This window comes from Dendrobates tinctorius, unplaced genomic scaffold (assembly GCF_039654945.1).
Source record: "Dendrobates tinctorius isolate UK_male_01 unplaced genomic scaffold, ASM3965494v1 ptg000089l, whole genome shotgun sequence".
Lineage (NCBI taxonomy): Eukaryota > Metazoa > Chordata > Amphibia > Anura > Dendrobatidae > Dendrobates > Dendrobates tinctorius.
In genome coordinates, this window is record NW_027361757.1 from 20,188,311 (window position 1) to 20,213,909 (window position 25,599).

The 25,599-nt window shown below is 45.8% G+C and overlaps 1 protein-coding gene across 4 annotated transcripts in view; it reads right to left on the reverse strand.

The window, feature by feature from the left end:
• The window catches only part of PANK1 (pantothenate kinase 1), a 78,335-nt gene that overhangs the window by 31,400 nt on the left and 21,336 nt on the right, over positions 1 to 25,599 (reverse strand). For all 4 annotated transcript variants that reach the window (XM_073585890.1, XM_073585887.1, XM_073585888.1 and 1 more), the window contains one exon: positions 18,507 to 18,859. In XM_073585890.1, the coding sequence (XP_073441991.1) occupies positions 18,507 to 18,859 (353 nt within the window). The remainder of the gene's footprint in view (positions 1 to 18,506; positions 18,860 to 25,599) is intronic.

Here is a 25,599-nt window from a genome sequence, read left to right on the forward strand (position 1 = left end):
AGCTAAAAGACGGAGCTTCAAGAACATCTATTCGGAAAAGTTTGCCGATCATTCAGAATGCCGCGGCATTTTTAGCCGATGCTTCTGCAGACTCTGCAAGAATGGCGGCTAAAGCCGCGGGGCTATCTAATGCAGCACGAAGAGCGCTCTGGTTAAAATGCTGGCCAGGAGATATTCAAGCCCGGTCCCGTCTCTGTTCCATTCCTTGCGAGGGGGAGTACCTATTCGGCCCCGTCTTGGACGAATTGTTAGAGAAATCTGGAGATGACAAAAAGAAATTTCCCAGTCTCCCGAACCCCTCTTACAGACGTCCCTTTACCAGGAAAGGTTTTTTCCGGAGAAGGCCGTCCAGAGATCAGGGCAGATGGGATGAGAAAAAAAGGAAAGGTACAGGATTCATGTTTGGAGGGGGGCGCCAGGAAGGTCCAGCTCGGGATACGAAAAAGCCGCCCCAATGACTAGTTGCCCCGGTAGGAGGGAGACTAGCTGCCTTCTACCCATCCTGGTCTCTGATCTCTAATAGCAGCTGGATATTGAGGATAATAGCCGTGGGACTACGACTAGAGTTTTCTAGGGTTCCCTTTGATCAATTTAAAATCACCCCACTCAGGTCGTCTGCTTCAGAACAAGCTGCCCTGGAGGCCGAGGTTCATGACCTGTGCGCCAAGAAAGTCCTGATAGAGGTTCCAGAGGGAGAATGGGGGAAGGGATTCTACTCCCCTCTGTTCCTGGTCCGCAAACCAGACAGCTCCTTTAGGACAATAATAAACCTTAAGGCCCTCAACAAGTTTTTGGTCATACGTCCTTTTAAAATGGAAACGATTAAATCTGCAATAAAATTGCTGTTCCAAAACTGCTTTATGGTGGTGTTAGATTTAAAAGACGCATACTACCATATACCCATCCATGCAGGCCATCAGCGGTTTCTCAGAGTGGCGGTTCAGTTGGATGGGTCAATTCGACATTTCCAATATGCGGCCCCCTCCCCTTTGGAGTGGCTGTCGCTCCCCGAGTATTTACTAAAGTAATAGCGGAGGTCATGGCCCATCTACGTGAATCGAACATTCTGGTGATCCCCTACCTGGACGATTTTCTTATTATAGGTAAAACAGCGAATCATTGTTTACAACAGCTACAAAAGGCAATGTCTGCCCTAGAACGGTTAGGATGGTTGCTGAACGTCAAAAAGTCTCGGTTGCAACCAATGAAAGTCCAACAATTCTTGGGCCTAACCCTGGATTCTGAGAAACAGGAATGCCGTCTGCCTCCGGAGAAGCTTGTTCGCCTCCATTATCAGATCCTGAACGCCTCCAATAACCCCACTATGTCCCTCAGGAAAGCCATGTCCCTTCTAGGCTCTCTTTCGGCCTGTATCCCGGCAGTCCAGTGGGCCCAGTTTCATGCAAGGAAACTACAGAGCGAGGTCTTATTACATCAAAAAGTCCTTGGGGGTTACTTGGAGGGTCAGTTAACCTTGTCCCGTAACACAAGGGAGTCCCTAGAGTGGTGGTTAGACAAGGATAACTTGTCTAAAGGGGTGCCCTGGGAGTATAACGTAACCCGCATAGTCACCACGGATGCTAGTCCTTACGGTTGGGGAGCTCATATGGGTGAAATATTAGTCCAGGACCAATGGCAACATGATCAGTTAGGAATGTCATCTAACCTAAAAGAATTGACAGCAGTAGAACAGGCGGCTAAAAAGCTCCTTGTGTATCTACAGGGCCATCACGTGCGAGTGTTCTCCGACAATCAGGTCACCGTGGCATATATCAATCACCAAGGCGGGACCCGTTCCAGGCCCCTGATGATTGTAGCAGAGCGGTTGTTCCATCTAGCAGAACAATACTTTCTATCTTTAACAGCGTTGCATATAAAAGGAAGAGACAACATCACGGCAGACTTTTTAAGCCGCAATCAGCTAAAGCAAGGGGAATGGTCCCTAAACACCTCCATATTCAATCTGATTGTTCAAAGGTGGGGATATCCAGAGGTAGACCTCTTCGCCACCAGAGACAACAGACAATTGAAACAATTCTGCTCCCTAAATCCCAGAGAGAATCCTCTGGCGGTAGATGCCTTCCTGATAAAGTGGGACTTCAGACTAGCCTATGCCTTTCCTCCCCTTTCTCTTCTACCCCTGGTGATGAGGAAAATCAGGAAAGACAGAGTGAGGGTTATAGTCATCGCTCCGTTTTGGCCCAGGAGAGCATGGTTCTCATGCCTCAGGACCATGTCAGTGTCCGATCCTTGGGTTCTGCCGGACATCCCGGATCTCCTATCCCAGGGCCCAGTCTTCCATCCGCAGGTGGCTGGCCTACATCTGACGGCGTGGAGTTTGAACGGTCATTATTAGAAGAGAAGGGCTTCTCCGCAGACCTTATTAACACCCTACTTAAGAGTAGAAAAATCATTACCACAAAAATTTGTGTCAGAATTTGGAAAAAATTCCTTCAAAACTCAGGAGTAGTCGCTGGGGATTCAGCGCCTATAATGCAGATATTAGAGTTCCTACAAAAAGGTCTGGACATGGGGCTCTCTACCAGTACCCTTAAAGTACAAGTGTCAGCCTTGGGGGCCCTGTTTAGCTGTAACATCGCTGGTAATTATTGGGTAAGCAGGTTCATTAAGGCGGCAGGTAGATCCAGGCCAATAATGAAGGATAGATTCATGCCGTGGGACTTGAACCTAGTCCTCACTGCTATGACGGAGACCCCATTCGAACCTATCTTGTCGGCTTCCCTAAAAAATCTGTCCCTCAAGGTAGCCTTCCTGGTAGCTCTAACATCAGCCCGCAGAATAAGCGATATCCAGGCTTTATCTAGGTGTCCTCCTTATTTACAGTTCAAAGAGGATAGGGTAATACTTAGACCTGATCCAGCGTACTTGCCGAAGGTAGTTTCAAGTTTCCATAGGACACAGGAAATAGTTCTTCCATCCTTCCTCCCTAATCCAACTAACAAGAAGGAAAAGAAACTACACACCCTGGATGTCAGGAGAGGCCTCATAGAATATCTGACAGTCACCGATCCCTGGAAGAAAGATAATGCCCTATTTATCTCTCATCAAGGCCCCAGAAAAGGTTGTAGGACATCAAAAAATACACTAGCCAGATGGATTAGAGAGGCGATTTCAATAGCATACACCTCAAAGGGCAGGTCGCCACCCGGGAAGCTGAGGGCGCATTCCACCAGGGCCATGGCGACCTCATGGGCCGAAAGATCAGAAGTCTCCATTGACCAGATATGTAAGGCGACTACTTGGTCCTCTCCGAGCACTTTTTATAGTCATTATAGGCTAGACCTGGGTGCTTCCACAGACCTCTCTTTTGGTATAAGGGTGCTGCAGGCTGTAGTCCCTCCCTAAAGCTGATGTTACTCTCTGTAAATCTCTCAGGTGGTGCTGTCATGGACGACCGAATAAAGTCTTAGTTACTCACCGGTTAACGGTATTTTTCGGAGTCCATGACAGCACCCGTATATTCCCTCCCTTAGTTTAATTGGGGTGTGCACGTCTATTTCTTGTATATGCTCACTGGTGATAAAAGTTTATAAATTGTAAAGAATACTGTACATAAATCATGCATTAACCTTGGAAGTCCTCTTGTGCTCTGTAATCCAACTGATGCGTGGGAGAGGTGCCACCCTTTTTGTATCTGTAGGTTTCCTGTTCTTAAAGGGCGGATCCCCTCTCAGGTGGTGCTGTCATGGACTCCGAAAAATACCGTTAACCGGTGAGTAACTAAGACTTTCCATATATTAGCCCATTAATAGCTCTACAGTTCGCAGCCTCACATCTCTGTTCCATTGTCTTTATGATGAGAAATTGTTTCTTTGTTCCACTTGGTACTAATACAACCAGCGGCCGAGGCCGGGCCTACCGTCTCTTCATGCTCATTTGGTTGCTATGCAACAAGCGGCAGTGAGATCGCCAGCTCTTCAGTTGTCCTGTCTGTTTTATAGAGAGACCAAAGGATTATTCTATTCAGTGTTCACAGAGCACAGGCTCGGGATTATACTTGTGTGTTCTCCTCATATCACTGAGAACCAGTCCTGCTCCTACAGCCACTGCCTACAAATGGTCGCCTGCAACCAATCCTTTGCAACCAGGTGTTCTGTTACAGTGAGAAAAACCCACAATGGTCACTGAAATACTGAATATCAACTCATGAAAATCAGACAATGCTTTTGAAATTGTGATTTAACAGAAAAATTTTAAAAAGAAAACTAATGAAAATGTCCCATATCAAATGATGGAACCGATTGAAAAAATTGAAAATAATTTGACCATAGGGACGTGTTAAACTAAGGTGCGTCCTATTATTATACATCACAAGAGTCTACAAACTTGCAATCAGTCAGTCTACTCATTTAAAGGTTGAAAAGTAGTCACTGTGCTGTTTGGCATCATGGTGTGTACCTCACTGAACATGGACACACACATTTATGTTCTCTTTGCATGTATTTCCTCCCACACAACAAAGACATGCAAATATGACCGATATATACAGTTAGGTCCATATATATTTGGACAGAGACAACATTTTTCTAATTTTTCGTTGTAGACATTACCACAATGAATTTTAAACAAAACAATTCAGATGCAGTTGAAGTTCAGACTTTCAGCTTTCATTTGAGGGTATCCACATTAAAATTGGATGACGGGTTTAGGAGTTTCAGCTCCTTAACATGTGCCACCCTGTTTTTAAAGGGACGAAAATTAATTGGACAATTGACTCCAAGGCTATTTCATGGACAGGTGCGGGCAATCCCTTCGTTATGTCATTCTCAATTAAGCAGATAAAAGGCTTGGAGTTGATTTGAGGTGTGGTGCTTGCATTTGGAAGGTTTGGCTGTGAAGGAAACATGCGGTCAAAGGAGCTCTCCATGCAGGTGAAACAAGCTATCCTTAAGCTGCAAAAACAGAAAAAACCCATCCGAGAAATTGCTACAACATTAGGAGTGGCAAAATCTACAGTTTGGTACATCCTGAGAAAGAAAGCAAGCACTGGTGAACTCATATGCAAAAAGACCTGGGCGCCCACGGAAGACAACAGTGGTGGATGATCGCAGAATAGTCTCCATGGTGAAGAGAAACCCCTTCACAACAGGCAACCAAGTGAACAACACTCTCCAGGAGGTAGGCGTATCAATATCCAAATCTACCATAAAGAGAAGACTGCGTGAAAGTAAATACAGAGGGTTCACTGCACAGTGTAAGCCACTCATAAGCATCAAGAATCAAAAGGCTAGACTGGACTTTGCTAAAAAACATCTAAAAAAGCCAGCACAGTTCTGGAAGAACATTCTTTGGACAGATGAAACCAAGATCAACCTCTACCAGAATGATGGAAAGAGAAAAGTATGGCAAAGGCGTGGTACAGCTCATGATCCAAAGCATACCACATCATCTGTAAAACATGGCGGAGGCAGTGTGATGTCTTGGGCATGCATGGCTGCCAGTGGCACTGGGTCACTAGTGTTTATTGATGATGTGACACAGGACAGAAGCAGCCGAGTTTATTCTGAGGTATTCAGAGCCATACTGTGTGCTCAGATCCAGCCAAACTGATAGGTCGTCGTTTCATACTACAGATGGACAATGACCCAAAACATAAAGCCAAAGCAACCCAGGAGTTTATTAAAGGAAAGAAGTGGAATATTCTTGAATGGCCAAGTCAGTCACCTGATCTCAACCCAATTGAGCATGCATTTCACTTGTTAAAGATTAAACTTCATACAGAAAGGCCCACAAACAAAGAGCAACTGAAAACCACCGCAGTGAAGGCCTGGCAGAGCATCAAAAAGGAGGAAACACAGCATCTGGTGATGTCCATGAGTTCAAGACTTCAGGCAGTCACTGCCAACAAAGGGTTTTCAACTAAGTACTAGAAAATAGAATTAGACTTACCGGTAATTCGGTTTCTAGGAACCTTCCACGACAGCCACCTTGGAGGTTGTCTCCCCGCCCTAATGGGGGACAGAAAACACAAAGAGGTTAAATAAACCTCCCCTTCCTGCTACCTCAGTGTTTTTTCTGAATGTACTAGCATGAATAGTTACCGCCAGTAGAGCAGGAATCATCAGGTAAACATATTATATAGGGAGGGAAATTAGTGCTGTCGTGGAAGGTTCCTAGAAACCGAATTACCGGTAAATCTAATTCTATTTTCTCTAGTCACCTTGCACGACAGCCACCTTGGGGTTATACCAACTTTAATTTATTAGGGAGGGACTACGGCTTGCATGACGCGTATGCCGAATGTCAGATCCCTATTGAAATTCAGTCTATAGTGTCTGGTAAAGGTGTGTACAGAGGACCAGGTGGCAGCTCTGCATATCTGCTCCGAAGACGCGTTTCCTCTTGCTACCCAGGATGTAGCGATTGATCGAGTAGAGTGGGCTTTTAGCGACTCGGGAGGAGAGAGATGTCTTGAAGAATATGCCAGGGAGATGGACTGCTTGATCCAACCCGCTATCGTGTTTTTTGCCGCTTTCTTCCCTTTATTCCGTCCTGAATATTGAAGGAACAGATTCTGATCCGATTCTCCAATCCCTGGTTGATTCGAGGTAGTGGAGAACCACTCTGCGGACATCCAAGGTATGACATTTTTCTTCCTTAGTATTAGAAGGATTTGAGCAAAATGAGGGCATCACGATATCCTGACTTCTATGAAAGTCTGACACCACTTTGGGCATAAAGGAGGGGTCTAGGCGCAGTACTATTCTGTCCGAGTTGAGTAGGAGGTATGGTTCTTGTACTGATAGGGCCTGTAGCTCCCCCACTCGTCTGGCCAATGTGATTGCTACAAGAAACACTTTTGAGTGTGAGAATTATTAATGGAATTTCTGACAGGGGCTCAAACGGGGGTATTGAGTACCAAATTAAGATCCCAGGGGGGAACCCGACTAGGGAGCGAAGGGTGAATTCTGCCTGCCACGGTCATAAATCGTTTGACCCAGCGGTGTTTGGTCAAAAAAGGAGCTAAGGGCAGATACCTGTACTCTTAATGTGCTTGGAGCGAGTCCTAGATCTAACCCTTTTTGTAGGAAATCTAGTACCTGGGCAACATTTGGATGGGAGGGGCCAAGGGCCCCCAGAAAGCACCAGGAGGAAAATTTTTTCCATATTTTGCCGTAAATGGCGTTTGTTACCGGCTTCCTACTTTTTTGAAGGTTTTGGATTACGTCATCCGATAGCCCTTTGGCTTTTAGAATATTGCCCTCAATAACCAAGCTGCTAGACATAACTTGGTGGGGTTTGGGTGCAGTAAGGGACCCTGAAAAAGGAGGTCGGTCCTTTGGGGTAGGAGCAAGGGACCTTCCTGGGCCATGTCCAACAGGGCGCTGTACCAGCTTCATCCTGGCCACATAGGAGCCACCAGGATTGTTGTAACCCTGTCTGCTCTGATCTTCTGTAACGTTCTTGCCAGCATAGGGATTGGGGGGGAAAGGCGTAGGCCAGTCTGAAGACCCATGGATGGGCGAATGCATCCGTCCCCCGGGCTCCGTACGCGAGCCTGAGGGAGAAATAGGTTGTCGTTTTTGTATTTTGCGCACTTGCAAATAGGTCGACTTCTGGGTCTCCCCATCTCGAGGCTAGAGCCTGGAATACCTCCTGGTTCAGACACCACTCTGCCGGATGGACGTCCTTCCTGCTTAGGAAGTCCGCCTGGATGTTTTCCGACCCCTTCAGGTGTACCGCAGAAGTGGATAACAGGTGCTTCTCTGCCCAGAGGAAGATCCTTGTTGCCACCCTCTTTAGACTGGCGTACTTCGTGCCCCCCTGGTGTCTGAGATATGCCACCGTGGTTACGTTGTCGGAGTATATCCGAACGTGATGATTCTTGATAAGGGCAGACGCGGCTTTCAGTGATTCTTCCACTGCCGTCAATTCCCTTAGGTTCGATGATCTGGATCTTATGTCCTGGGGCCACTGTCCCTGGAAGTATGAATCCTCCACCACGGATCCCCAGCCTCTCAGACTGGCATCGGTACATAATATCTTCAGAGGAAGCTGATCCCAGCTTTTTCCTCGTCTCAAGTTTCAGTAATTCAGCCACCACAAGAGGGCCGATTTTACGTGTCCTGGAAGTGGAACCCTTTTTGATAGGTTGTTTGGATACTTCCTCGCGTTTACCAGGACGTATGACTGGAGGACTCGCGTGTGTGCTTGTGCCCAGGATACCGCCTGAATGCCCGATGTTAGGGAACTCAGGATAGACATGGTGTCCCTCAGCGTCGGTGCCCTTTGTTCTCTGAACCGGACTATTCTCTGCCGCAGGTCTGCTTGACGATCCTCGGGGAGAAAGGATGTCCTCTTTCCTGAATCTAAGAGGATCCCCAGGAATTTTTTCCTTGGGGAAGGATAGAGGGCCGACTTCTCGAGATTCGGTATCCACCCTAGGAATTAGAGTATCTGCAGGGCTTTCGATACGTCCTGGTTAAGCCGGGCTACCGATGGAGCGACGATCAGCAGATCGTCTAGATATGGCACAATGCATATCCCCTGAAGACGAATTGAGATGACTGCTTCCCTCATGATTTTCGTAAACACCCTTGGTGCCGGGGATACGCCAAATGGCAGGGCATTGAACTGGAGATGGCGGACTCCTTGGTCGTGGGAGACCGCGAACCTCAGGAACTTCCAGTGATCCGGATGAATGGGGACGTGGTAATAAGCGTCCCTTCGATCTATTGTAGCCATCTGCCAGCCCCGTCCAATAAGAGGGATCGCCGATTTCACTGACTCCATCTTGAAACTTCGATACTTGATGAAGCGGTTCAGGGGTTTCAGATTTATGATGAGCCTGTGCTTTCTGAGGGTTTTCTTATCAGGAACAGGCGAGAGTAATGTCCTCTGCCAACCTCTTGTGGAGGTACATACGAGATCACTCTTTCCCGTAATAGATCTTCTATTTGAAGCAGCAGGACCTTTTGGAGACTTGGGGACTGTGCCGGGGTGAGATTCTCAGGGCATGTGTGTGGGGGGGGGGGGTGTTCGAACTCCAGTTTCAGCCCAAATTGTATAGTATGCAGGATCCACTGGTTCGAGGTCGTGGCCTGCCATTGGGCGAGAAACTGAGCGAGTCGACCCCCGACCTGGGAGCCACTGTTTCTCCGGGGGCTGTTGCTGCTGGGGCATAAGGATGTTTCTTCCTTTACCCCCTTTCGGGTAGCTTCATCCCGTCTTGCCTTTGCCTCTGAATGCCTTCTGAGAGGTCTGCTCTCTTGAGGGACGACAAAAAAAAAAAAAAGAAAAAAAAATTCGCCTTTTGGTGGCTTTCTGCTCCGGCAGTGATTTGTTTTCGTCGGAAGCCTTCTCAAGGATGTCATCCAAGACAGGCCCGAACATGTGGTGCCCCTGGAAGGGGATGGCACAGAGTTTTGTCTTGGAGGTGATGTCGCCACCCCATGACTTCAGCCACAAGGCTCTCCTAGCCGATTTTGAAAGGACTAGGGACCTTGCTGCTACCCGTACCGTTTCTCCTGAAGCATCGGCTAAATAACCTGTTGCCTTCTGGAGGATTGAAAGGGAGTCTAAGATTTCCTCTCTGGGGGTACCCCCTGATAGGTGGTCCTCCAACGTACGCAGCCAGAAGAACAAAGATCTGGCTACGCAGGTGGATGCAATATTCACTTTGAGCAGGTTCGTAGAAGCTTCCCAGGATTTTTTAAGGTGACTTTCTATTTTGCGATCCATAGGATCCTTCAACTGGGAAGCATCCTCAAAGGGAAGGGACGTTTTCTTAGTAATTTTTTGAGACTTGAATGTCTATTTTAGGGATCTCCCAAATAGAATTGTCACCTTCTAGGGGAAAGTGATTTTTTTTTTAGCTCAGAGGGCACACTGAGTGCCTTCTCGGGGGAGGACCACTCCTGAGCTATTAGGTCCTGTATAACTTCATGAACCGGGAAACCCTTCCTACCTCTGGGTTTCAACCCCCGAAACATCTCATCCTGGACTGAGAGCTTGACCTCCTCCTCCTCCACTCCCATGGTATTTCTTACCATGGAGACCAACTCCTCCATATCCTTAGAGGAGAAATAGCATTTTTTTGCGTCATGTTTGGAGGTGGATGTGGAGCCCTCATTTTCCCAAATATCCACCGATCCTGAGGAACGGACTACCCCGAATCTGAGTCGGCTTCCATAGGCGCCCTTTTCCTCTTTTTTGGGGAAGGGCCCTGGGCTACCGGAGTCTGGCCTGCCATGGAGGTCTGAACCTCCTGTCTAATGAGAGTCTTTATGCTGTCAAACAGGGAGGGTTACTCGGTGCGCAGGATATTCTGTGTACAAGGTTGGCCTAGCTTCTTTTTATAGTCAGAAGGAAACCTGGCACCACATATACCACACTTGCGGGGGTTTCTAGGGGCAGAGGCCTTGTCTTCCTGTAAGAAGAGAGAGAAGGCTTACTCAGACCTGTGCCACCAATTTTTTTTTTTTTTTTGACAGACAAGGGACCGGCCCGGCTACTCACTGTAGGAGGGGGAATATTGGGCTCCGCAGATGCTGCAGTCGAGGGCTTCTCACCATCCATGTCTGCACACACCACAGACACACTGCGCTTACCTGGGGCCGTGGCACCCTTATGTGGGTGTTGCCGCATTCGTTGCTTGGTGCTCCTCCTTCCCCCTGTCCCTGGGGAGGAACCATCGCTCAATCCTTGCTGCCCTAGGATCAATTTCCCAGGTCCCCGGGTGCCAGCGCGCGTTTCCCATCACAGGAACGCCGGGGGACGCAAACCGGAAGTGCGCATCACCGTCACTTCCGGTCGACAGCCTGCCCCCTCAGACACGCGAGCGGCTCTCCAACGCAGCGTGGGAGGAAGGAGGAAGCCGGGTAGGTGCTACAGGACCCCGGCAGGCACCATACCGCCCCGCTTTACCCCGGAGGGCGCGGGAGGGGCGGCAGACGTCCCGAGTCACACCAACGGTGGAGACGGGAGCAGCGCTTGGAGGAGGAGAGGCGAACCCCCCGACCTCGGCTGCCCAGCTGTAAGTCCATAGGGGCTCCGCTCGCTGGCCACGGCAGCCCCTTGTAACCTCTTCATGCCCCGATAGGGGACAGAAAAAACACTGAGGTAGCAGGAAGGGGATGGTTATTTAACCTCTTTGTGTTTCCTGTCCCCCATTAAGGCGGGGAGACAACCTCCAAGGTGGCTGTCGTGGAAGGTGACTAGAGAAATGAACATTTTATTTACAATTATTTAATCTGTCCAATTACTTTTGGTCCCTTTAAAAACAGGGTGGCACATGTTAAGGAGCTGAAACTCCTAAACCCTTCATTCAATTTTAATGTGGATACCCTCAAGTGAAAGCTGAAAGTCTGAACTTCAACTGCATCTGAATTGTTTTGTTTAAAATTCATTGTGGTAATGTCTAAAACCAAAATTAGAAAAATGTTGTCTCTGTCCAAATATATATGGACCTAACTGTACATTATACATATAGCCACTGTAAAAACTTTTATTCATATGCCATGAAGTGGACATTTTTAATTCACATATTAAATTATGAGTTGTTTACTGGGAGTTTGATTTTTATTCAGGAATCCCAAAAACAGGTGTGAAACGTCTTGAGAAGAGAGGCATGTGTGTCAAGTGAAGACGAAAAAATTGAAAGATTGTGAGTGTGTTCTGTAGTTTGGAGCCACTACTGTCCTTGGCCTTCAAAAGTAATGGAATACTGATCAAATCTGTGGCTGGGTGAGTAATTACTTATAGACTCCAACTCCATAGAGAGGAAAGTGTATGATAAATGATCATCAGGTTTATACAGGACTAGCTGAAGAGCCCGGCACTGCCCGGGCATAGTAACTAACTATGGTTAGTTATAACAAATTATAATGATTATATCTATATAAACTGCTCAAAAAGATATAGGGAACACTAGACACTCTTACTGAGCAGACACATGGATGTTAGTGACCTTCCTATCATTTCTACCTGTTGTTTATTCCATTGGCACAACAGCAGGAGAAATTGAACCACAATCAGTGTTGATTTCACAGACGTGTGACTGACTTGGGGTTACATTTTGTTGTTTAAGTGTTCCCTTTTTTTTGAGCAATATATATATATATATATATATATATATATACACATACATACATACATACATACATACAGTGCCTACAAGTAGTATTCAACCCCCTGCAGATTTAGCAGGTTTGATAAGATGCAGCAAATAAGTTAGAGCCTTCAAACTTCACACAAGAGCAGGATTTATTAACAGATGCATAAATCTTACAAACCAAAAAGTTATGTTGCTCAGTTAAATTTTAATAAATTTTAAACATAAAAGTGTGGGTCAATTATTATTCAACCCCTAGGTTTAATATTTTGTGGAATAACCCTTGTTTGCAATTACAGCTAATAATCGTCTTTTATAAGACCTGATCAGGCCGGCACAGGTCTCTGGAGTTATCTTGGCCCACTCCTCCATGCAGATCTTCTCCAAGTTATCTAGGCTCTTTGGGTGTCTCATGTGGACTATAATCTTGAGCTCCTTCCACAAGTTTTCAATTGGGTTAAGGTCAGGAGACTGACTAGGCCACTCCAACACCTTGATTTTTTGCCTCTTGAACCAGGCCTTGGTTTTCTTGGCTGTGTGCTTTGGGTCGTTGTCTTGTTGGAAGATGAAATGACGACCCATCTTAAGATCCTTGATGGAGGAGCGGAGGTTCTTGGCCAAAATCTCCAGGTAGGCCGTGCTATCCATCTTCCCATGGATGCGGACCAGATGGCCAGGCCCCTTGGCTGAGAAACAGCCCCACAGCATGATGCTGCCACCACCATGCTTGACTGTAGGGATGGTATTCTTGGGGTCGTATGCAGTGCCATCCAGTCTCCAAACGTCACGTGTGTGGTTGGCACCAAAGATCTCGATCTTGGTCTCATCAGACCAGAGAACCTTGAACCAGTCTGTCTCAGAGTCCTCCAAGTGATCATGAGCAAACTGTAGACGAGCCTTGACATGACGCTTTTAAAGTAAAGGTACCTCACGGGCTCGTCTGGAACGGAGACCATTGCGGTGGAGTACGTTACTTATGGTATTGACTGAAACCAATGTCCCCACTGCCATGAGATCTTCCCGGAGCTCTTTCCTTGTTGTCCTTGGGTTAGCCTTGACTCTTCGGACAAGCCTGGCCTCGGCACGGGAGGAAACTTTCAAAGGCTGTCCAGGCCGTGGAAGGCTAACAGTAGTTCCATAAGCCTTCCACTTCCGGATGATGCTCCCAACAGTGGAGACAGGTAGGCCCAACTACTTGGAAAGGGTTTTGTACCCCTTGCCAGCCTTGTGACCCTCCACGATCTTGTCTCTGATGGCCTTGGAATGCTCCTTTGTCTTTCCCATGTTGACCATGTATATGAGTGCTGTTCACAAGTTTGGGGAGGGTCTTAAATAGTCAGAAAAGGCTGGAAAAAGATATAATTAATCCAAACATGTGAAGCTCATTGTTCTTTGTGCCTGAAATACTTCTTAATACTTTAGGGGAACCAAACAGAATTCTGGTGGTTTGAGGGGTTGAATAATAAATGACCCTCTGAATAAACTTTTCACAATTTAAAAAAAAAATAAACAAAGAAATAACATTCTTTTTTGCTGCAGTGCATTTCACACTTCCAGGCTGATCTACAGTCCAAATGTCACAATGCCAAGTTAATTCCGAATGTGTAAACCTGAAGGGGGTTGAGTACTACTTGTAGGCACTGTATATATATATATATATATATATATATATATATATATATATATACACACACATACATACACACACATACACATACACACATACACACGCACCAACACATTTTTTCGGAGTGTAAAGCCCCGCCAACTCTACATAGCCACATTCACTATAATTTCCCACATCATTCCGTCAGCCAGAGCCACCCGACTACTACCCCTAATATCCCACATCATCCAGTCAGCCAGAGTCACCAGACTACTACCCCTAATATCCCACATCATCCAGTCAGCCAGAGCCACCAGACTACTACCCCTAATATCCCACATCATCCTGTCAGAACCACCAGACTACTACCCCTAATATCCCACATCATCCCGCACAGCCAGAGCCACCAGACTACTACCCCTAATATCCCACATCATCCAGTCAGAACCACCGGACTACTACCACTAATATCTCACATTATTACGGCAGAGTTATCGGACTACTACCCCTAATATCCCACATCATCCTGTCAGCCAGAGCTACCGGACTACTACCACTAATATCCCAATTTCATCTTGTTAGCTAGAGCTACCGGACTACTACCACTAATATCCCACATCATTCCATCAGAGCTACCGGACTACTACCCCTAATATCCCACATCATCCTGTCAGCCAGAGCCACCAGACTACTAGCACTAATATTACACATCATCCTGTCAGCCAGAGCTACCGGACTACTACCACTAATATCCCACATCATCCCGTCCGAGCAACCGGACTACTACCCCTAATATGCCACATCATCCCGTCAGCCTGGGGTCAGAACCAGAGCGCTGAATGGAACGGTCCTAACTTCCATACCAGGGATCCCTTTAAGAGAGGCCTGGCAACAGAACCAGAGCGCTGAGTGGATTTGCCTTGACTTCCATACCAATGATCCCTTTAATAGAAGCCTGGGGTCAGAATCAGAGCGCTGAGGGATTTACCCTAACTTCCATACTGGGGATCCCTTTAAGAGGGGAATGGGGTCAGAACCAGAGCGCTGAGTGAAATTGCCCTAACTTCCATACCAATGATCCCTTTAAGAGAGTCTGGGGTCAGAACCACAGCGCTGAGTGGAACGGTCCTAGCTTCCATACTGGGGATCCTTTTAAGAGAGGCCTGGGGTCAGAATCAGAGCGCTGAGAGATTTGCCCTAACTTCCACAGCGCAGATCCCTTTAAGAGGGAAGATGTGCCTATGGGATGGAGGATGTGTGATGGGTATATGGGCAGGAACGGGGGGCTTCATTTCTGTCATGTGCTCTCTGCTCCTTTCTGGGGGGCAGACAATGGCTGGGAGCTTATGTTCCCAAGGATGCTAGATTTCTCCCATCCGGTCAGTGTCTGCTGAGGTGTGCTCATAGCGACCAATCACAGCTCAGCTTCTTTTAAACAGTTTTGGTGAAATGAAAGACGCTTAGTGATTGGGTGGGGCTATGTGGAGTGGGCGTGGCTGATACACATATATATATATATATATATATATATATACATACACACACACTGCTCAAAAAAAAAAAAGGAACACTTAAACAACAGAATATAACTCCAAGTAAATCACACTTCTGTGAAATCAAACTGTCCACTTAGGAAGCAACACTGATTGACAATCAATTTTACATGCTGTTGTGCAAATGGAATAGACAACAGATGGAAATTATTGGCAATTATCAAGACACCCTCAATCAAGGAGTGGTTCTGCAGGTGGGGACCACAGACCACATCTCAGTACCAATGGTTTCTGGCTGATGTTTTGGTCACTTTTGAATGTTGGTTGTGCTTTCACACTCGTGGTAGCATGAGACGGACTCTACAACCCACACAAGTGGCTCACGTAGTGCAACTCATCCAGGATGGCATATCAATGCAAGCTGTGGCAAGAAGGTTTGCTGTGTGTCAGCATAGTGTCCAGAGGCTGGAGGCGCTACCAGGAGACAGGCCAGTACACCAGGAGACATGGAGGGGGCCGCAGGAGGGCAACAACCCAGCAGCAGGACGGCTACCTCCGCCTTTGTGCAAGGAGGATCAAGAGGAGTACTGCCAGAGCCCTGCAAAATGACCTCCACCAGTCAAAATCTGCTGTTTTGCAAAAAAACGGATCCACCATTTTTTTTGGCGGATCCGTTTTTTTCCCCATAGACTTGCATTAGCGGCGGATTTTGACGGATGGTCATCCGTTAGATCTGTTTTTAGACGGATCCGCCATAATTTTTGCGTCCACTGACTTAAGTTGACGGACAATGAAACGTTTTTTGGCTGCGTCAAAATAGCGGATAGCAATCCGCCATTAGTTATAATGGTCGCCTATGGGTGGCGGATCCGTTGCCAACCGGAATCCGGCAACGGATCCGCTTTTTGACACTGAGCATACCCGGAAGAACTTTCTTGCCAGAAATTTAACCCCAAACTCCGTTCTGGCTGCGGAATCTCTCTCTCAAAAACGGATCCTGTGACATCCGTTTGTGGCAAACGGAAACGGATCCGTTTTTTCATACTCTGGCGGATTTGGGCTGACGTAAAAAAACCTGAAGTGTAAAACAGGCCTAATCCTACACGTGTTCTCTGTTATATAAATGTGTCCCATGTACTAATATAGCCGGTCTGCCTGTACACAACAATTCAGATATGGTAATGGACCTCAAGATGTTTTCACTTATTACTTTGCCCTTTGATTTCTGTCTATTGCTGCCGGTTATCTAAAGTCAAGGACTGTACAAGTAGTGAGAGTGTAAACTGAGGTGTGACATTTATCTGGGATAAGAGGTCTGACTGCTACATGAGAATGAATGTACCAGACAAGTTCTGTACCCTATATACATTGCCAAGCCATTCAGTCGTACATTGCATTTTACCATTGAACAAATGCCCAATTTTAAAAGTGAACTTGCTAGCAGCCATGTTTGGGCAGTTGCACAACCAGGGGTCAGCTGTCAGGGGTGGCTTTGCTGGATTTCCATTTTCTTTTAAATGGTGATCCTTAGCTTTGAAATGGGAAAACTGAAAATGCCTTGGAAATGTACGGGCCAATAAAACTTCCCCCAATGAGCAATAACTGCTGATTACCAGGAGCAAATTGCCAATACACATTAGGTAAAAGGCAACCAAACCTGCCTATTTGAAAGAGATCATTGACCATTTAATAAGGGCCTTCCGACATCAGAGAAGTATCAGGCAATTGGAATTTCAAAACCTTATGTTTTGAAGGGACATAAGTCACTGCCAGGGTTGTCTGGCAGCAGCTTTCTCCTCTCTCCCAAATGAAAACAGCACTCAGACAACTGCTCATGTTTAAAGGAGGAATCCGAAGAGGTAAGCAACTCCTGTATGAACAGTTGGCCAACAGCCCTCATCACCTTATGAGAATTTGACCCCACAAGGGATGAACTGATCACTGTGGTGGCTCCCAAGTTTCATGAGAAAATTCTTCAAACAACCAGAGAAAACTTTTTTTTGTTTCCTTTTTTTTGTAGCCTGTTCCTAGCCGGGAGAGATTGCATCAAAAACCTAAGATAGTGAGTTGCAAGTAAAAAAAATAATTTGCAGATTTTAGATGATAAAATGGAGACCTTAGCAGGTTTAGAAATCCTACTTGATCTCTTGGGGTACAAACTGAACATAACTGACCACCTTGCATATAAAATAAGTGGTATATTTAATTTTGGTATTATCAACGATTTGGACATTTCCTTTCAAGATGTGGATCATGGGAGATGGCAATCAGGAGATTACACATCTTCCCAAATAGACTTTGTAAAGCAGAAACATGCAACGTTTTCTGGTTTGAGAACTACCTTGTCAGAATGAATTAATGCCAAGGACCCACAATGAAACTTAAAAAGATTCTACAAGAATGTGATCAAAATAGCTGCCATCATGTATTTCAAGCTGCAACCAATCTTAGTCATGTGTCAGGACGAGTTGCAAACTGAAGAAACACCGCTTGAATAAAAAAAAATAAAGTTCTCCTTGGCTGACTGTGCAGAACAGTTTGGTTTCTCCTGCTTTAGTCTTGCTCCGTGCTCATTTGTGAACCCCCTTCTTCCAGGCAGTCAGAGCTTTACAGCAGGGCATGAAGGCTAACTAAGCACAGAGCAATGCTGAAGTAAGAAACAAAAACCCATTCTGCTCAGACAGCCGGAGAGATTTTCTCTCACCTGCTTTTTCTCTACTCCGCAGCTGAATGAGCTCATCAGTTATGTTTGTTCACGATGCTGCTCTTCAGCCTGACAGTGTAGACATGTTACAAGTGGTGTTTTCTTCTATCCTTCAACCCATCCTGATAAGTGACTAAGACAGGTTACAGTTTGAAATATGTGATGGTAGCCATTCTGATCGCCTTCGTGGAGAACCCTTTTTAAAGAAATAGTACATTCTACAACATTTATGGCACATCAGCAGTATGGTGTCATTTCCACTTTCAGTACTTCTATCTATGGGGAGAATGGTGGTATATTCTTCCCCAATGGAACTCTGGAAAGCAAAAGACCCTCTATGCATGTGGCTTTTCCATCCCCATTGTAAAGGGTTTCCTTGAACCTCCAAATTGTCCTTATCTCCTTTTAATGGTTGCCAGACTTAGCATTTTTATTTATCTCAATGTTATATTTCTAGGAGAAGCAATTTAGAACAGATAACACTATATTTTAATGGTTATTTACCCCATGTCTGGTCAATCTGAGCAAAGCATGCTTTCAAAAAAAATGTTTATTTAGATGGTTCTATTCGATTGGACTTTGAGATCCTGTTCTGATCACTCATGACACAGTGCCCTTTCCCATACATACCGTCCTGAAGTCTTCTTCAAACTTGTAGGCGCCCCCTCCGGTGGCACATAGTGTAGTGTGCAGGCTGGAGAAGTTTTTCTCACTCCCCATCTGGATGAAGCGATGCATGGCACACGAAGGGAAGCGGATGAAGTGCAAATTGCCCTTGCGGCCGCACATGGTCAAGTTTTTCAGTTCCAGGTGTACATCTCGGATACCAGTTTTACCGTACGCTGTATTTGAAGTCAAGTATTTTCTTATGCTTTTCAGGTTTTCAACCTCCTCCTGTTCTTCTTCTGCCGTGATATCTTTAGGCTCAAAGTAAACGAGCTTCACCAGTGTTCCCCCAATGTCCATTCCAAACCATGGGAAGGCTGAAAGAAATGGAAAAAATCCATACATAAAACTTTCATTATATTCTCATTTCTGCAGGAAAAGGCTGGAAAAGATAATCAAAATGGAATAAGAGAAGATATTTCCCATCTGCTCATTTCCGTTTCTACATACAGGACTTCTCAATGTAGTTTAACAAGGTGGTAATTTTCTACACTGTAGTTCTGTGGGAGACTTCCCAATATTCTGAAATTTGTGCATGATTGTTGTTCGTTGCTTGACAAAAAGAAATAGGGGCAGCATGTTGGTCGAGCAATCATCCATGGTAGTTAGCTATGTCAGGGATCTGAACTGCTCTAGGGAAGTGAATTGTATTTCTCTATATCTTGCTAAAAAAGTTAGGTGTCTTAGTCAGTAGACAGACCCTGCCTGCTTTGGGTGGAGCATTCCCAAAGCCTTTTTATTGAGAAAACTGTGCTGCACAGTTCTCCCCCTCACTAACAGGATCCGTTAAATATCCATCCATTTTTCTCCCATTTGAAAAGGATCCGTTTTTTGCTTACTGGATCTGTTTCAGATAGCTAATTTCTTGAAAGTTCACATGTCCAGTAGTGTATGATATAGATTTCTTTTTCCACCTCCAGTAATCAAAAAACGGATCCTTTTCAAATGAAAGAAAATATTTAATAGATCTGTTTTCCACAGACTTGAATGGTAAAAAAAACAAAACAGATGCAGTTGAAATCAGTTTCTTTTTCAGGCGGACACAAACGTTTGTCAACTGATTGCTGCTAGATCTGTTCTAATCAGTAGCGTATTTACCAGGTGGGAGCAGAGGATGCGGTCGCCCCGGGTTCCCGCGCTATGAGGGGGCCCACCAGGGGCTATGCTACTATAACTGCATCGGTGTGCACAGCACGCTGATATAGTTACATTCTGCAGCAGAGCAATCGATTTCTCTGCTCTGCCCGTGGCTGCTATGGGGCCCCTGAGCAGGCGGTGGGAGCCTGGTGCCAGCAGTTGGCCCCCCGCCCGTCATCGCAGGTTCATCTGTATCGGCTGGATGTCGATACAGCTGACCGCAGTGAAGAGACAGGGATCGTTACGCTCCCTCTCCCATCATCTCTCTCTCAGCGTCTGACGTCTCCGACGCCGACACTGACGGGGTCGCGATGACATCACTACTCAGCGCCCGTGGTCCGGAGATGTGCAGGCGGTCGTAGTAGCGGAGGATCAAGGAAGAAAGGCGAGTATTGGATTTATTTTTTATGGGGGTGCATTATGCTATAGAGGCTGCCTATGGGGGTGTATTATACTATACAGGCTGCCTATGGGGGTGCAATATACTATACAAGCTGTCTCTGGGGGTGCATTATACTATGCAGGCTGCCTAAGGGGATGCATTATACTATACAGGCTGCCTATGGGGGTGCATTATACTAGGGGTTGCATTATACTATAGAGGCTGCCTATAAGGGTGCATTATATTAGGGGCTGCATTATACTATAGAGGCGGCCTATGGGGGTGCATTATATTAGGGACTGCATTATACTATAGAGGCGGCCTATGGGGGTGCATTAAACTAGAGTCTGCTTTTGGGAGGTGCATTATACTATATAGTCTGACTATGGGGAGTGCATTATACTATATGGAGGCCTCTATTGAAGATTGTCTCGTGCCTTATACTATATAGAGGCTATCTAGAGGGCCAACATACAGTGTGGAGAATAGTGTTAGAGCTATCAAACAGTTTGGGGGATACTAAGGGGTCAGTATATACACAGTGAGGGGGCATTAGACTGTGCATAAAAAAGCAACATATTGTGTAGAGGTGAGCTTTAAAGGCGAGAGGCTCGGGACATTATTAAATGTAAAGTGGGCACTTATTGTTATAGGGGAACTCAGGTTACTGTGACTGTCAAAGGGGCACACAGAGGACATTAATACTTTCTAGGGGACAAAATGTGGGCACTGTTTTTACGGCACTTGCACCCGGCATTACTATATTATAGAGGGATGCTTTAGAATTTAGAGGGCACAGAACCACACAATAGGTGCAGTAATAGGGACACATACGGCAGCAGTGGCTCAGTATTGGGGTATCAGGTGTAGTAATAGGGACACATACGGCAGCAGCAGCTCAGTATTGGGGTATCAGGTGCAGTAATAGGGACACATACGGCAGCATCGGCTCAGTATTGGGGTATCAGGTGCAGTAATAGGGAGACATACGGCAGCAGCGGCACAGTATTGGGGTATCAGATGCAGTAATAAGGACACATACAGCAGCAGCGGCACAGTATTGGGGTATCAGGTGCAGTAATAGGGACACATACGGCAGCAGCGGCTCAGTATTGGGGTATCAGCAGGATGAGCAGTTTGTGCAGGCTGAGAATAGTCCAATTGGTGACAGTGCTGAAAATATGAGAAGTGAAACGTGTCTTTGTTGTATTCTCTGTAGCAGAGTCCTGGCTGGAGGAGTCGTCATGTCGGTCTGGGCCATATGGAAGAGACGGGAAAAGTGAACGATTCCATCAGAAAGAATGTCAGCGGTAAGTCATTATCTGTAACTCTGCTGTAATCAATTATATGTTCTGTAGGACTGGTATTATTTACCACTGACCATATGGCGGTAACATCAATATTGGTCTTTTTATATATAGATTATTTTCAGCAAGAGCGTGGTCATCTGCTGAGGTTCTCTGGTTAGAGGCCCACTCAGAATTTTCGCCCCCTCTGAACCAAAACCCTAGCTACGCCTATGGTTCTAATGGATGATTACTGGACATGTGATCTTAGCCTTACAATGGAAAAGAAGCACTGCCCCCCCATGTGAGCTGGCAAAGCTGAGTAGTACTTGTTACATGAGCCAGCAGAGGACAAGAGTGGTGCTGGAAACCAGGGAAGTTGACAGTCAGTATTTATTAAACTTGCACTACATCGCATACAGAAATAGGAAGAATTATGACATTTTTTACTGAGACTTATTCTTTAAAGGGAATCTGTCACCCCATTTTTTGACTATCAGCTGCTGGCACCGCCATCATGGGCTTATCTACAGCATTCTGGAATGCTGTAGATAAGCCCCTGATGTAACCTGAAAGAGATGAAAAATGAGTTAGATTATACTCACCTGGGGGCAGTCCGGTCTTGGTCCGATGGGTGTCGCCATCCGGTCCGGCACCTCCCATCTTCTAACGGTGACGTCTTCTTCTTTGCTTCCCGTTGTGGCTCCTGCACAGGCGCACTGCTCTGCCCTGTTGAGGCAGAGCAGAGTTCTGCATTGCGCAGGTGCCAGGAAAGGTTAGAGAGGTCCAGTGCCTGCGCACAGCAGGACTCTGCTCTGCCCTCAACAGGGCAGAGCAGTGCGCCTGCGCAGGAGCCACAATGGGTAGCAAAGAAGAGGACGTCACCGTTAGAAGATGGGAGGCGCCGGACCGCGACACCCATCGGACCGGACTGCCCCTGGGTGAGTATAACCTAACTTGTTTTTCTTCTCTTTCAGGTTACATCGGTGGCTTATCTACAGCATTACAGAATGCTGTAGATAAGCCCCTGATGGCTGTGGCGGCAGCTGATACTCAAAAAATAGGGTGACAGGGACCCACTACAGAGGCCGCCGTGATGTGGCAGTGGGCTTATACACTTTAATTAAAATTAGTCAGTCAAAGAAAAAAGAAACATCCGGCACTGTCCCTGAGAATGAAATACCCGCAAAGCCACTTATAACCGCTATCAGTGTGACACCTGTAACCCTTGCTGAACGGGTGCTCTATCCATGTGAAGAAAAAACATGAAATATCATAGTAGAAAAAGACAGCAGGATGGCACTCACCGCTCTCTTGAAATGATTCACTTTATTTCATATTAATAAAGCATAGGCAATGGCACGGGAGAAATGCAAAAAGACGGACGAAAGCCGTTTCGTGCACAATGCACTTCACTTGGGGACCTGTTGAAGTGCATTGTGCACGAAACGGCTGTCGTCCGTCTTTTTGCATTTCTCCCGTGCCAATGCTTATGCTTTATTAATATGAAATAAAGTGAATCATTTCAAGAGAACGGTGAGTGCCATCCTGCTGTCTTTTTCTACTATGACTTTAATTAAAATGTTAACTTTAGAACCTTATGTTCAATTTTGTTTCAAACTTCTTTTTACTAGGGGACTTTTACAGTATAGGGGATAAGGGGTCAGGAAAGGAATTAAGTGAAATGAAAGGCAACCAAACAAAGGAAAAGAGAAAAGGGGGTGAAGAGGAGAGGAGAAAAAAAAAAGTGAAAGGAAATGAAGATCACATTAACATAGTTGAACAACAACAATTATCATACCAAGTGTAAAAAAAAAATAAAGTATATGCTAAAATAATTCTGGTAAAGTAATAAAACATCATCTAAAGAGGCTTTTCTTGCTTGGAGCAGAAATTGAGTTCCAAGACTTATGTCCAATTTTGAAAACCATTGCTCAGTCGTAGTAGCTCAATATATAATACTTGGACCAGATGTGATTTCTACCAAGTATCATTGTTAGAGGGCAGTGGAGTGTGGCGACAGTACATCTTGTGATATTATCATATGACCGCAAATTAAACTATTAAATCACAGCGGAGACCTTGAATGCTGGAAGGAGTTGGTGCAGAAAGTATAATGGAAACTTGTACTAGTTTTCATTTACACCATGTAGTGACCTTTATTTGCGGTAAGTAGACTACCCCTTCACAGAAAAGAGATTTACTCCCTCATATGATAATTTACAGAATAACAGAAAGCCTGTGGTACAATATACCGTACTCCGTAATCCCAGTGAAAGAGGCATTAACGTACTGGAGAGGATTTTATTCTCCCTTTTGGCTTCTACACAAAAATGGCCACATGAGAAAAGCCTTGAGTGGTGGGAAAGGCAAGAATAAGGTCTCTATTGCCTCCTGCAACGGCCAACCAGGGCAAAGAAATGGCGGACGAGCCCACCCTGCCGCTGAATGCGAACTTGGCATCTAATACAAAACACTCGAGTGTTTTGCTGTGGCTCTAAATATAGAGGTGATGTAGAATCGCTGCGAACTGTTCTCGCTCCACACACGGATGAAGTCATGGCTTAATCGGATGCAGCCGAGTTATTACAGAGGTTTGTTAGGTTCTCACAACAAGGTCGCTCGTCGGCGTCAAACACAGCGATGCATGCTGGCCAGCGGGACGCACGATCAGCGATATCCAGCGGGGGGGCCGGTCTCCACTGCGTGTGACATGTAGCGAGATCGCTGTTGCGTCACAAAATCGGTGACGCTTCAGCGATCTCGCTATGTGAGAAGGGGGGCTTTAACCGAGTGACTTCGACGTGCTTGACTATTATGTTCGAGTCCCCGCCGCTGCATGTCTCGCGGCTGTTCAACAGCTGCAACACATGTAGGGATTGCCTAACAAACAGCTGTCGAACAACCATGAGACATGCAGCCGCGGGGAATCGAACATAATATTCGAGCACGTCGAAGACACCTTAGATAACACCTTATCCGAACACGTTCACTCATCCCTAGCTGTGACCCCATTGACACACTTTTTCTTCTGTTTCCAGCCTCTTGAGACTTTGGTTATGAAAACTGCGAAAACTACCTAAGTTACTGCAATGCCCTGCACATGAGGAAAGAGACACAGTGAATCAGGAGAACTATACTACCTTTCTAATTAGAGGTGTTTGCTAATATTATTATTACTACTACGCTTATTGCATATTGGGATAGGATCTTGGAGGTGGGCATACCCCTTTAATGAAAGCCTGACGCTTGAATGGAATTCTGTTCTACTCACCTAATATCCTTCCAGTTCATCACCAATCACGTGGGGTGAGCAAGCAGGTGGCAACTGAAAGGATGAAATGTGATCTAGGCTGTAGTAGACAGCAATCCGGGGGAAAGGTCTAAGGGCTCCAAACAAGAGTGACGCACAGTAACCACAGCACCACATGGGGGGAATGGTGTGTTGCTGGCTTCTAGGTATATCACACCTGATTTTTTTTACACTATTTTTGAAGATATTTACAAAAAAGGATCCAATGCAGTAAAAACACATGACCCTGGTATGTTCATGCACTTCTGTGATTACAGGTACCATTCAAAGAGGACCCGTCACTGCCATAAAATGCATTTTTTTGCAAGGCCTATATGCTGCTGTTCTCCCTGCGGGGAGCTCAGATCTCCATGTGGTTCCTCTTGTAGACCACACCCCCTTGACAACAATCAGGGAAGAGGGGACCATAGCTCAGGATCAGAGAATGATGCAGGAACATAAGAAAAATCAAGGCCGGATTCAGAACAGCGGCATCTACACCAGGTGAAAAAGAAGCATTTATGACCAGTGAATGGTTCTCTTTAAGGGCACTGAAAAAAAAAATCCCCATGTAAATCTGCAGTTAAATGGACAGAAAAGCTTTTTTCTGTCTGAATATAGCCTTTGGGTTTTGTTCTCCTAGGTTGAAATTTATACAATCAAAATCTGTCCTATACACTAAATGGCATTTCTAAAAGTGCACGTGTTGTAGAAACTAGAGCGAGTAGGCAAACGTGTAATACCAGGTCTAAGAATCCAGCAGAAAGAGCCAAGACATTCCCCTCGATGAAGATCCTACACCATAAGGACACGTCCACATGGCAGATTCTAAAGGGACAACCTTTTTCCAGAATTGGAGAACTCCGCTTGCTGTGAGTGAATGGATTTTGCCCTGACATTCTTTTAAATTTAAAAAAACTATTATTTCTAAAGAGAACTGTAAATGAAAAGTTTACTAAT